Here is a 13,242-nt window from a genome sequence, read left to right as displayed (position 1 = left end):
CTTTCAGTTTTAGGGACGTCGAGAAAACAATATTTACATGTTTGTTTCGTGTATATGCTCATATCTAACACACACACTTTCATAAGATTGCGAGTCGTAAAGAAGAAGCCTATGTAAACACATGTTTCAAGCAAGTGTTTTTTTCAGCTTGCCAACAGCACATTTCGTATATATATTAACCACTGAAGTTATAATCTTTTGATATGCAGGAGTTTCTGTGATTGACAAGGAGCTTGCCCCGCTTCATGAGCTTACATAATCCATTGTCACTTATTGGAAACCTTCATGTTTGCCATATTGTTAACCTTGATAGTATTCAGGAGCTGAATAAGGTGGTGGTGTTACAAATATCGTGCTAGACTCTTTTATCTAATGTAACTAGTGTCGTTTATCGGCTTATATCATTCTAGTTAACAAAATTTGGAAATTTCGTTTGGTTGGTTTTTTGGTTCAGTGCTTCAAATTTTGCTCCAAACGAACAAAACTTCTATACCAGTTAAGTTTCGTCTGCTTAACTGAACCTAACCGTGTTTAGCCAGTTTGGTTTGCGGTATGTTGAAAGAAGGATTACTAGTTTGCCGCATTGAATGGTATAAATATGCAAAAACAAAGTCATTCGCATACCGAATGATTAACAATAGGAGGATCTAAATAAAGTATGACTGTACATAGTTCTTACTTGGTTTTAAAAGGCGCACCATACGCTTTTTAAACCAATATGTGATTATCATTTCACAGCTCAATCGCAGCTCTAACTCAATCCACCGAAACATGGTACCAATTCGGTTTGATCACATTTGAAATACCGAAAAAAAAAGTTACTAAAATCATAAAAGTCAAATCTACACCCGATCTTATGCAAGTGCTATGCTACCTCAAAAAAGTCAAAACTTTGACACAAAACTCACTATAACTGCTCATGAAATCCATCAAGAGGTTTCATATGAATCACTCCAAATTCAGACTTCCCGTATCTTTTATCCGCAAAAAGGTACGACCCCACAACCCCAACAAGAACCAAGAAAACAAGCCCAAACATCTGCATGTTAGCTAGCAACTGCCCGCGAATCTCATGACCATGTGAGGAGCACGAGATCTCATTCTTTTCGAGTTTACATCCAGCTGGCATCGAGGGACCGTAAAGGGTGAAGGCAGTTTGATAGAACCATAAACCTTGAAGGGTTATAGCAATGCCACTGCACAGGTCAACAGGGAAACTTGTCGGAAAGAGGGCCCCACCAACAACCGATAATATGCAAAGAGCCACAAGTAAAACAAGAAGCAGATGGTAATGACCCTCTAGCCCTTGGTGTGTTGTTGAGTGAAAAAAGAATAAAAGATACTCTGCACAGAATGCTGCTGCTGATATTAAGCATAAGGCGCCTTCTGGTAAGGGAAGGAAGCTAAAGTTTGACCAAAAATAACAAAAGTCAAAAGTCAAGAATTATAACGTAGAAATATAGATATTGATAGCATAATGCGTAGGGATGCAAATGAACCAAACATTTGGCGAACAGTTCGTGAACCGTTTGGCGGGAAGTTCGTTTGCGTTCGTTCGTTTATTAAACAAACGAACATGAACGAGAAATTCCGTTTGTTTAGTTAAATGAACGAACATGAACAGGGGCCGCGTTCGTTCATTTATGTTCGTGAACGTTTGGTAACATGTTCATTTGTGTTCGATAGTTCGTTAGTGTTTTTAGTTTCTATTCAATAAAGGGGTAGCGGCGCAGCTTGTTGCCCGTTTACCAACTATCTCGATGTAAAATTTTAAAACTTCTATAATAAATATTATTTAAATACTTCAAAATTCCAATAAATATTTTTTTAACAAGTGTCGGTTTATTATATATTATGTTCATGAACGCTTGTTTGTGTTCGTTTGTTTCCATTTGTGTTCATGAACATTAGTTTGTGCTCATTTGTGTTCATCAACGTTTGTTTTCCTTCGTTGCCTAAAATTAACAAACGAACACGAAGAAGTTCATTTCCTTAACAAACGAACACGAACATAAAATCTCATCTGGTAAGTGTTCATTAACAGTTCGTGAACACATATTTCTTAACAAACGAACACGACCAAGGTCTTGTCCGTGTTCGTTCGGTTCGTTTGCAGCCCTAATAACGCGTGCTACAAATTTCAAAACTTTGATGGCAAATTATAAACAGAATTTGAAATGAAAAAGTATAAGCCAAACGTAGGATGATGAGGACTGACCTGGTCTTTTCAGAGAGTAACGCGACGATACTGAAAACAAAGAACATCAGAAGCATTCCACCATGTTCAAAATCATTCATATGATGCGGGTTCAAGACACCGTTAACAAAGAACTTAAGATGGGTTGAATACAAAAGCTCTATACACATATCAATAAAAGCTCCAACCGATATAACATAAAGTTCCAAATACTTCAATCTCCCGTTAAAACCCGGTACAGGGTTCCAAACTCTAACACGAAACGAGTCCGGGTCTGACGCGTATCGAACCACGGTGCACCATATATGCCATACCCCAACTACAAGAAACAGTGTCCCTGGAACCACATGTCCAGCAAAAGATCCCATCTTCAAGAATCTAATAAAAAAAATGAGACTGATGTGTTTTGATCTTTAGTAATCAGCATAAAATTCAAGATTGAATTACTAAAAGTCAAACAAGTACCAAGGTCAAAGATGGAAGCTTTAATTCAAGGAACAGATAGATCTTAACAAAAAAAAAAAAAAAAAACCCTTTGCTACTAATTAGAACAAGTGGGATAAATCAATTAATCACACATTATTATTAAAGAAATTTCATAACAGCTTCTTGAACATCATGCTTATATTCAAAACATTTCAACTGTCAAAACTCAAAAGTCAACCTATAACCAAAATCTAATATGGAACCTAGAAATCAAGAAACAAACAGATCACCCAAATAAAATAAATAAATAAAAACCATTAACCTAAACACTAGTTTCATGACTATATCAATATCATTACATTATTTACATGAACGAAATGAAAAAAATTAACAAAATTTAAAAGGGAAATTGGAACTTACACACGAGTGGCATGAAAAGGGTGATTGAAACTTGTTTGATGATTAGATACGATCCAAAAGTTTACTGAAACAATCAAGATTTATGATATGAGAATGAAAGAAAACTGATTATTGAAGAAGACGGTGGGCAGAGATGAAAAAAAGAAAAGAAAAGAAAAATAGAAGCTTTATGACGGCAATGTTGTCATTGTAAAAAGGTGTGAATTATGGCTATGGTTACATCGATTTTTGATTTGACTATTTATTTGTTTCTTTGTGTTTGGTGTTGTTGGGTCCCACATTCATGGTTATTTTACCCCCTCTCAACCAATGGGTTAGATTCTTGAAATAGATTACAAAGCAAGATTGGTTTTTTTTTATCTCTATTTTATTTTGATGATTCAAAAGTACATATATATAGGGGTGGGGGGGGGGGTTGTGGTGGTGGTGGTGTGTGTGTGGTGGGGGGTGGGGGTTGTTACTTGGAACACCTTTGAGTAGTGCAACTAGAGGCGAGCAGGTATATCACAGTAATCAACCCGAGTTGTGCAAATCGAGTAGTGTGAGTGGGGGGGGGGGTATAACCCGGAGTAAGTACCACATAAAGGCTGTGAACCAACCCGCCACAACCAACTGTTGACTTCACTATCACTGTCAAATGTTGTCGATCTAAGGCTGTGAACCACCGGAATCCAATAGAACCACCGAGGTGCAGAAGGTTTGGGTTGTTGCAAGTGGCTGGTCAGAATCCGCCGTTGGGTTCCTTTATCTCTCCATCTCTACAGTCGAGTGTGTGAAGCTCTAGTTTGAAGCAATTAATTTTAAGCATGATTTGATTTTTTTTCTTATTTGTTTTTAAAGCATATTTGATTGTTTTCTAAAACATGTTTGATTGTTTTATTTAATTTTGTAATAAGAAAATGTTAGGGTAGTGGGTTAATCTAGGTGAGTGTCCCCTCCTTTTTGGATTGTATTGGGTTAAATGGGGTGGTACAATTCTATCGGTTAGTTACGTGGATATTTGTAAAAATGAAGCAAACCACATAGACTATCCAGACATTTTTGCACTATTACAATGTAATAGGTTAACATAGATTTCTTTTGGTAGAGCTGTAGTAATAATACTGAATGCTTTTGCATCTATTTCAAACTTTTGAAAATCCTGCTCAGAGTAGTTCTTGATTTCTTTGTCTCTTGATAGAATGGCAGCAAGTTGTGAAATGAGGGAGTGGCTAGGTATTTATAGAGAGCGCTGCAGGTTCTGTACGAAGGGGTTGCCTTCGTACGAAGCCTTGCCTTCGTACGAGGGGACCTGTTTAGTGTTAGAATTCCCGTTTCGCGTGTCGGGTGCTCGTTTGGTGCGTTTGGTTGCGTTAGTTAGTTCGAGTATTTTAAGTATTTTAGCAAGGTATTAAGTGTCGTGTTGCGTTGCGTTTTAGCGTGATAGATTGAGTTGTGCGATTGAGCGTTTGTTTTAAGCGATGTATTGATACTCATATAAGATATTTAACATTTAAACACACAAATAACACAAATAATATAAATAAATCCGCATTTTGAGTTCTCGTTGAGTTTGCGTTGCGATGAGCGTTTAAGCAATAAGCGTTTAAATGCCATAAATAAGTAAATAAGTGATATAAAATGCGTTTAAAATATAGTTAACCAACATGTAGTTAACCCTTGGTAATAATCAAATCTCGGAGTACAAGCGTTTACGAAAAACAACGATAATTATAGGAACAACTAGGAACGACTTTCGGTTGTGTAACACCTTGAAAATTTGTGTCCAATAATGTATAAACACGTGTCATAAGCTCTGAACGTGAGAAAGAATACTTTGGAGGGACTAAAGTTGACAAACGGGGAAACTATGTGAATATAAGGGTCCAAAGTGTCAACAATGGATAAATATATTCTAAAATAGCCCTACATAATGTTTATACCTTCCAAGGAATAAATCATGGATCATACGAAGCAAAACATGAAAGAAAGTGAGGAATTACAAACTACAGGGGCTAAAAGTGTCAACATGTGCAAAGTATACCTCTGAGTGACCTTTTGGCAGACCCGAAGCTTTGTAACGATAAATTATACTCACTAGAATATGTGGTTAAAATTTCATAAAGTTTCGTTATCGTATGAGAAAGTTATGATCAAATTCGTGTTCGAGGGGTTAAAAGCGTCAACATTGAATTCTATGGCCTTATGAGTGGTTACAAGGTTGGTCAAGGACTTAACTAAGTTAGTAAAAGTCCCAAGGCCCTTAAAAATAAGGTTAAGAGGTCAAAAGTGCAAAAACAAAGCTTAAAACCACGTTACAAAGGACCAGGGACCAAAAGTGCAAAAGATGAAACTTGTTTGGCAGGTTTTGCCGGTCCATGCGGCCCGCATTAGAATCCCCTATACCCTCACGCGGGCCGCGTCAGGGTGCCAGCGACAGAAAAGTTTTGGCAGCTGCCAGTTCAGGTCTGTAACCGACTTCAATGGCTTGTTTTCTAATACCGGAGCCTCTCCAATGGTTTTTCATGCAATAGGGGCACTTGTCTTCATCTGGTTACACTCATAGACTTGTTTGGCACCATCCTATGAGATCAAAATTGTTATATAAGGAGCCTCATGTTGTAACCATTTGAACACCCACTTTCAAAAGTTCACTTCTGGAGCTCTCTGGACTTCAAGCCATCTTCCTAGTGATCTCTAATCTCAATTAGGACTCTTGTAAGTGTCCTTAACCCTTCCTAATTCGTTTTAGCCTAGTTAATTAGCTAAAAGTCAAACCGTCGTAATTAAGGTTTGACTTCGTGATTAATTAAAATGTGCTCTGTCAAATCACGAATTAAAAGTACCTTTAAGTAGGTAATTATGTGGGTAACAAACCCTTAAAAGGGTATTTCCAGATTCCCACTCTAACTATGTTAATTGTCGAGTCAAAGCTTGTTATAAAAAGTCAACAGAAAGGTTATTTGCGAATTAATACATAATTAGCAATGTAGGATACATGCAACCTGTTTAATCATTAAAATAACTTGGTAATTAATATAAGAACATGTTCCAACATGTTCAACTCGACAATTTTCAGTTTAGGCTCGGTTTAGAACCGAAAGTCGCAAAGTTTGACTATTGCTTTGACTATCAGTTCTGACCCGTTTAAGCCAAGATTAGGATTGCCTTAGAGCTTCTTTGAACCTATTTGCATGTTAGTATAACTCTCTGAGATTATACTACTTGGTTCATTAGATATCCTATTCACATGCATGTTTCCGTTAATCGCTTATATGTTGACCATTATGCCCATTTGACCCTAAAACGTGATTTTTTGAAAATATAAAAGGGTAGGCACCTTAGCTACTGATTTATAAGCTTGCACCCAAAATTTGAAGTCAGTTTGAGGTCTAGATTAAGAGTTATGCTCAATAGCGTAATTAAGAGCTTCTTTACTAATTAAATGGCGTAAATTACGTATAGCCTATCAAAACCCAAATTTTTATACCAAACTTTTTATCCACTGTTATAAAAAATTATTTTGGGATTTTTATTTATTTTTAGGCTGAGCATAACTTAGTGTTCTAAGATTAATTCGGTTTATGCCGGTTTTGCCCTTTTTGGCCATAAAATGAATTTTTCAAATCCTTTTGACCTCAAACCAATTTCTACTGATTTGTTATGATAAATAAATTATTTTGAGCCTTCTGGAATATTAAAAATATCAGCTTTTTACAGAAAACCCGGAAATGGCTCCAAATCGCCTTTTTAGGCATTTTTAACGCATAAGTGTGCTCTAGAACCTTATTAAGCTTAAAGGATTGAACCTACTGATGTAATCAGTGAATTTTTATATTTTAAACAGTAGGCAATTGTTTTGAACTCAGAATTCCAGAATTGACCTTTTAGGCACATGTGAAATTACCAAAATGCCCCTACGGTGCATAGTAAGGTTAAAGATAATAAATTTCACATAGATTTGATACCCTACTGTTATAACTTAGTAAATTAAGTATATTTACTAATTTAATCAGACCTGTAACTCAGGTTATTATATTAACCCTTTTGCACCTTATAAAATGACCAAAACGCCCTTATGAGGCATAGTTTTGGTTTAAAATCATTTGGGGCGTAATGGAAGGTATCATTCTGATATCTCAACATATTTTAAGCATATTAACTTCAGAAACTTGTATTTGACTCTTATGGTTACTCGTTACGCACTATACGCGTTCGGATCGGCTTATGTGACTAGTTTGGCCATTTTAGCCGAAACGGGTCAAATCATATCTTTACGGTCTCAAAATCCAGAATGTGATTATGTTACCCATATTAAACAAGCATGCAAGCTTGTTGGGTCAAAACCACATTCTAAAACGGTCTTCGCCTTATTGTGCGTTTAAAACCGCAATCTTCCTTTATAACTAACCGGTCTAAGCTTAAGACCCGTTAGAATTCTAATAGGTTATTAAAACCTTAATTTCCAGATCTAGGAGCCCAGTAAAAGCTACGTGCATTCGCTGGTTTTGAATTATACTTTGCGCAGGTAAATACGTTTAACTTATTTTCCCTATACGGGCTTGGGGTACGGTATATAAAATACCGCTTGGTCGGGGAATTGACGTTAACCAGTTGATGGCTAAGTGTTGTCAAATTAACCCGTTTAAAAATGCTGTTTTGTTTGTTTAACGCCTTTGGGGGTTTAATGACCATGTCCCGGATATCCTTGGCATCATTCAAAGAATGGCCACGACCTTAGCACACGGGTGTAGGCGTACACCCGTTGTGTATTTCATTATTATATAATCGTCGGCTGAGAGAAGTCTTGCGACGAATTATATTAAGTGGTGTGTCTATTGAACTTTAACCCGGCACGACCCGGGCCACTGAACGCATAACGAACATGTAATTCTTTTACAAGATTATTGAGCAAATAATTATCCCAAGTTATAAAAAGTTTTGTGCCTCGGGCATTTAAATCAATTTTAAACATTTTCAAAATGAGTCAGTTAAATTGTATTTACCAGTGTAAACTGACGTATTTTCCAAAAAGGCTAAGTGCAGGTACTACGCGTAATAGGCTGGTCACTCCTTAAGCATCCATAGAAGTCTCGCAAGCTTAGGATGCGTGAAGTCTGTTGAAATGATGTTTCCTTTTCGTTTGAATCTGCCTGTGGATCTATTTCGACATTTTGTGATACTTGAATATTACAATAATTTAAGTTTAAATAAATCTTTCTTTTGCTTCCGCTGTGCAATTGATTATTGTATGTTTGACTATGACGATATCAACTACGTCACGGAACCCCCACCGGGCCCACCGGTGACACGTGGAATTAGGGGTGTGACAGGTTGGTATCAGAGCCAACGCTGTGTGAATTAAACACTAGCCTTTTGTGTTTAATCTCAGTTAAATAAATGCACATTCCTCGAGTTCCGAGTCTAGACAAAGAACATAGGACAAAACTCTGTTTTGTTTTATTTTTTGGTCTTTATTTTATTATATATTGTTGTTGTTATCTTAAACATGATTGCAGGTCAAAATGCCACCAAGATTTCTTCGCGGACGAGGCAAGGGCCCAGTCACGGGTCACGATCACGAAGCCGGACCTTCGCACCGGCGAACACCATCCATTACCATGAGCACGAGCCCACAAGAGCCGTGGAGGCTCTATGTTGAACCCGGGAGGCGGTGAGTCTCCCTCAGCTCTTCACCTTCTTACCAGCACTCCTTTGGGCCCCAATCGGAAAATGAGCCCAACAAACAACCACTCTCTTTCATACCTTTGGAGAGATCCAACTCTCACCACTCCTTTGGTGACCCAACCCCAGTTTTCCAAAGCCGGTTCAACCCGGCCAACATTCTTTCAGAACCCGTGGGTTTTAACCCACTCGGACCAGAAGACCACTTCTCTGGGGAAAACGACATGGACGAGGATACTGACCCCATGGAGCTTGCTACAGGGACGCCGAACCACCCCATCGAGATCTCAGATGGGTCATCATTCCACGGATCGCCGTACCGCGGTCCGGACAGTTACCAAGAGAGGTTCAAGCAGTGGGACTGGTACTTCACGCCCTCTGAACACTCGTCCCCATATCAGCAACAGAAGCAACCGCAGCAGCAGGATCCTTATGAGGATCAACGATTTGTGGCAGTCACTCCGCCACCACCACCACCAGTGGAGCAACAACCGCCTCCGGAGCCACCGAGGCGGAGGAGGTCAAACGCACGGATGTCCGTGCGAGGGGGAGTCCGCATCAGCACTCCCCAACCATCGAGTGGTAGTCATTATCCGCCACTCCAGGAGGAAAAGGAAGAACCACAAATGGGGGGTCCATCAAACCCCATCCCAGAGGTCAACTCCGTGCCTGTGGCACCTCCGTTGGGTTTTGACAACCAAATCCCTGCTTATGCCGGTTCCGCGGCATACAACCCGTTTGAAATGCCGGGCCACAACAGCTTTAACTATGCTAACGTGGACCCATATCAGGAGGCGTGAGATTACAACGCTCGACACCCTGAAGGGCCCTATGGTGGTCCTTGGACTACCGGGTACCCTCCATATGTGTACCAGCAGCAACCACCTCCTCAGCCATTGTACCAACCGCCGTAGCCGCAGCTTATCCCACTAGAGCGCCAACAGGAGGTCCTTGAGAGACTGGACCGTTGTGAACGGGAAATCCAAACTGAGCGCAGACACAACAGAGGTTTCTTCAAAGGACTATCAGACTTGATCAAAGGAAAGTCCAAAAGAAGGGATTATTGAAGATCTTATTATTTTAGTTGTAATCAGTCCCTGCGTGGACTTGTTGTTTCTGTATTCAGCTCCTGCGCGAGCTTGTCTGTTTGTATTCTGCCCCTGCGTGGGTATGTCTTTCAGTTGACCCCTGCGTAGGTTTGTTTGTTTCTTGTTTGTTGTATTTCGCCCCTGCGTGGGCATGTTATTTGTAGAAGTCCCGTTTAGGGCAAGTATTATACTGTTAAATCTTTATTAGTGAAATGTTGCATTTAAATTTTCATGATTGTTGTTATAAATAAGTATATGAATAAACTTAAAAATAAAAACGTAAAAATGAAAATAACATTTCCTAAAATAAAGAAGACCTACCATTAATATAGAATGGCAAAATCTAAAAAAGGACAAGACCTAGCCACATGTCATTATAAGACAAGGCCAAGATGGTATCTCCATAATTAGATTCAGGTCCATAATTAACGTCTCAACTTAGGATTGATCTGCGTTATAAAGAGAATCTTAGGGGTAAAACCTAGCCACGTGTCGTCGTAGACATGGCCAAAATGGTAGAACCTGTCTAAAAAGATTCCAAATTCTGTTGACATCTGTAAGTATGTTGACATGCTGGGCAAATTGTGATGCAATATAAATCACATAAGCCATCTTTAAATTGGGTTAATTTAAAATTCCCTGTATTTAAATAACCATCCCTTGGGGATGAAGTGCCTACGAGTAATATGTATATATATATAAATGTCCTAGGGACTAAGAGACAGTTGGAGTCCGCAACTCACTGTCTAGAATAGGGTAATGAACTGTGATTCAAACCCTAATACCTTGATCCTGTAAGAATCCGGGTTAAAGATTAACACTGTCTTCATGACCAAGTTATATGTTAAATCTTGATTGTAATATAGGATTATAATAAAGATCCTGAATAATTACTTGATTAACAAATTAACCAGCAATGGTTATATATAAAACCATGGTTAATAAAATATAAAATACTGTATTAGCTCCTAAATAAAACCTTGCCTATTATTGTCTATATGTAGCAATTGAAGCTACATGGCAGGGTCGGACGAAGTGAACAGTCGTCCGATAGAGAATCACGATAATGCAAAAATACAGTTAACTGGCGCAGAGCTGAAAGCGCTTGTGGATGATGCGGTTACTAAGGCATTAGAAAGACAGTACAGTGAGTACAGCGGGACCCATAGTAGGACCTTGTCTACACCGCATATCAAATCCAAAACTCATTCGGGAGGTCACAGCAAACCACCACCTACCCCACCAAAGTCTAAGAAAGATGAGTCTAAGAAAAAATGAATCTAAGAAAGAGGATGACAGACATTCCTCCAACGAAAACAGCGTCCCATCCAAAAGGGTAGTATTGGAAGACAAGCCTTATGTCAAAAGGTGCACATATAAGTACTTCGTGTCTTGTAAACCCCGGGATTTTACTGGAGAGAAGGGGGTAGTGGACTGTATGACTTGGCTTGATGAAATGGAAACAATGGTGGATATAAGTGGTTGTGCTGAAAAAGATATTGTGAAGTTTGTGTCACAATCTTTCAAGGGTGACGCCCTATCATGGTGGAAGTCGTTGATTCAAGCCACCGGAAAGGTACCTCTATACAACATGTCTTAGGAACAATTTGTTGCCCTGATCAAGGAGAATTACTGCCCTCAGCATGAGGTCGAAAGAATAGAGTCCGATTTCCTGTCTCTGGTGATGAAGAACCTGGACTGCCAGGCTTACCTCACAACCTTCAATACCTTGTCAAGGCTAGTTCCCTATCTTGTAACACCTGAACCGAAGAGGATAGCCCTTTTCATTGGGCGTCTGGCCCCAGAAATTAAAGCAAGCGTCAAGGCCTCTCGGCCCACAACTTTTCGATCAGTAGCTGACATATCTCTGTCCCTTACACTAGACGCAGTTAGACAGAGATCCCTGAGAGCTGCAGATGTCGAGAAACGAAAACGCGAAGATGATAGTTCGCGACGCTCAGATAAGAAGCGTAAGGGAAACAACGACCAGAAGAAAGGGTCAGAATCTAAAAAGGGTGATCATCAGTCAAGTGATAAACCCCGGTGCAAGGTTTGTAAGAAGCACCACTTTGGGAAGTGCAGACAAGAGTCAAGATCGCAGTCCCAACCAAAAGCATGTGGAATCTGTAAGTCCCCGGATCACAAGGCGATAGATTGTAAGAAACTTAAGGATGCCACATGCTTCCATTGTAATGAGAAGGGGCATATTAGACCCAACTTGTCACACCCCAACCAATGGCGGAAACATCGGGATGAGACGAAGTGTGAAGATTGCTCGAGACATCATAACGCTATTTGTGACAATAATTTAATAATCCAAATTTCATTTCCAAACTTCAAGTAGTCATCAATACAAGATCCCAGATAACAACAAGTTTAATCAAAATAACAAACCAACATAACCAAAATTCGATACAACATATTTAAACCTAACATCTAAAGTGTGTATCTAGGCATCGTGCTACCTCTTTCATTTCATCATCATCAACCTGTAACATGTTTAAAATACAATTCAATGCAAAAGCAAATGCGAGTATACAAGTTTGGTACATACATAGCATAAGATAAAAGTGTGAACAATTCCTCATAGCAAGCATGCGATTCAAGATAAACATTAAATATGGCATGTGTATAACATATCAAACCAAGAAAACGCAACTTGCTCATGACATAACCAAAGTTTTAGTAGAGGCAGGTCGTTAATCCTATAGCGCTACATATGTCAAGGTTTGGCTCGTACGAAGTTAATGATAAGTTCAACACATAAGAATCACCCAAATTTAAAGTATCAAGTCATCACATATACAAGCATGTTATAGGAATGTTCATGTGTTTAGACAAAAGTTCATGTGTAAGTTTCAATAGGTAAACATGTTACACCCCAAAAGTAGTAAAAGTAAAAAGGGGAAAAGTACGAGTATACTCACAAAGTTTGCATATGTTTTCCGATTATCCAATTGTTGACGAGTAGAGATTTAGAGTCCGAATGTATAAGGGTTAAGGTTCAAGTATGTTTAGAGTCGAGATTCGGTGTTTAAAACAACATAAAAATAAGATATGAGAATAACATGGAAAATAATCATTTAGTACATATGATGCTTGTTCTTGACACTAGGAAACTCGAAGGAGTTTAGATGTTTTCATGGAACAAGGTTCCATTAGAATCGTGACAAGTTATCATAGTCTAGGATGATGTAACCTAGTACCCCGACATATGAACACTAGTTCATCATCAAAGATTCGATTATTCGAATAATATATTTAGGTTATATAATATATGTCCAATAGTTCAAGCATGAGGTAGAAGATTAAAATCTTCATTTTAGTACCTCTAAATGTCATAGAAGTCATGTAGGAGGTAGGAAGATCAAGTCTTCCATTTAGGCACCTCTATGTGTTCACCACTACACTTGATGTAAAAAAAACAACCAAGGAGGGTCATGAACA

At 38.7% G+C, this 13,242-nt stretch overlaps 1 protein-coding gene across 2 annotated transcripts; it reads right to left on the bottom strand.

Annotated features, from left to right (window-relative positions):
• Positions 1-648: 648 nt before the first annotated feature.
• LOC110865007 (transmembrane protein 45A) lies at positions 649-3,253 on the bottom strand. Of its 2 annotated transcripts, none has more exons than XM_022114195.2 (3): positions 3,044-3,253; positions 2,219-2,593; positions 649-1,403 (listed from the first exon to the last, which is right to left on the bottom strand). In XM_022114195.2, the coding sequence occupies exons 2-3, from the start codon at positions 2,563-2,565 to the stop codon at positions 908-910; spliced, it is 843 nt and encodes a 280-aa protein (XP_021969887.1). In that variant the 5' UTR covers positions 2,566-2,593; positions 3,044-3,253; the 3' UTR covers positions 649-907. The 2 variants fall into 2 exon arrangements, with proteins under 2 accessions (XP_021969887.1, XP_021969886.1); XM_022114194.2 differs by having other exon boundaries at positions 2,219-2,575; positions 3,044-3,252.
• Positions 3,254-13,242: the final 9,989 nt, after the last annotated feature.

Source organism: Helianthus annuus, chromosome 6 (genome assembly GCF_002127325.2).
Source record: "Helianthus annuus cultivar XRQ/B chromosome 6, HanXRQr2.0-SUNRISE, whole genome shotgun sequence".
Taxonomy (NCBI): domain Eukaryota; kingdom Viridiplantae; phylum Streptophyta; class Magnoliopsida; order Asterales; family Asteraceae; genus Helianthus; species Helianthus annuus.
This window is presented reverse-complemented; position numbering and strand designations above follow the sequence as displayed.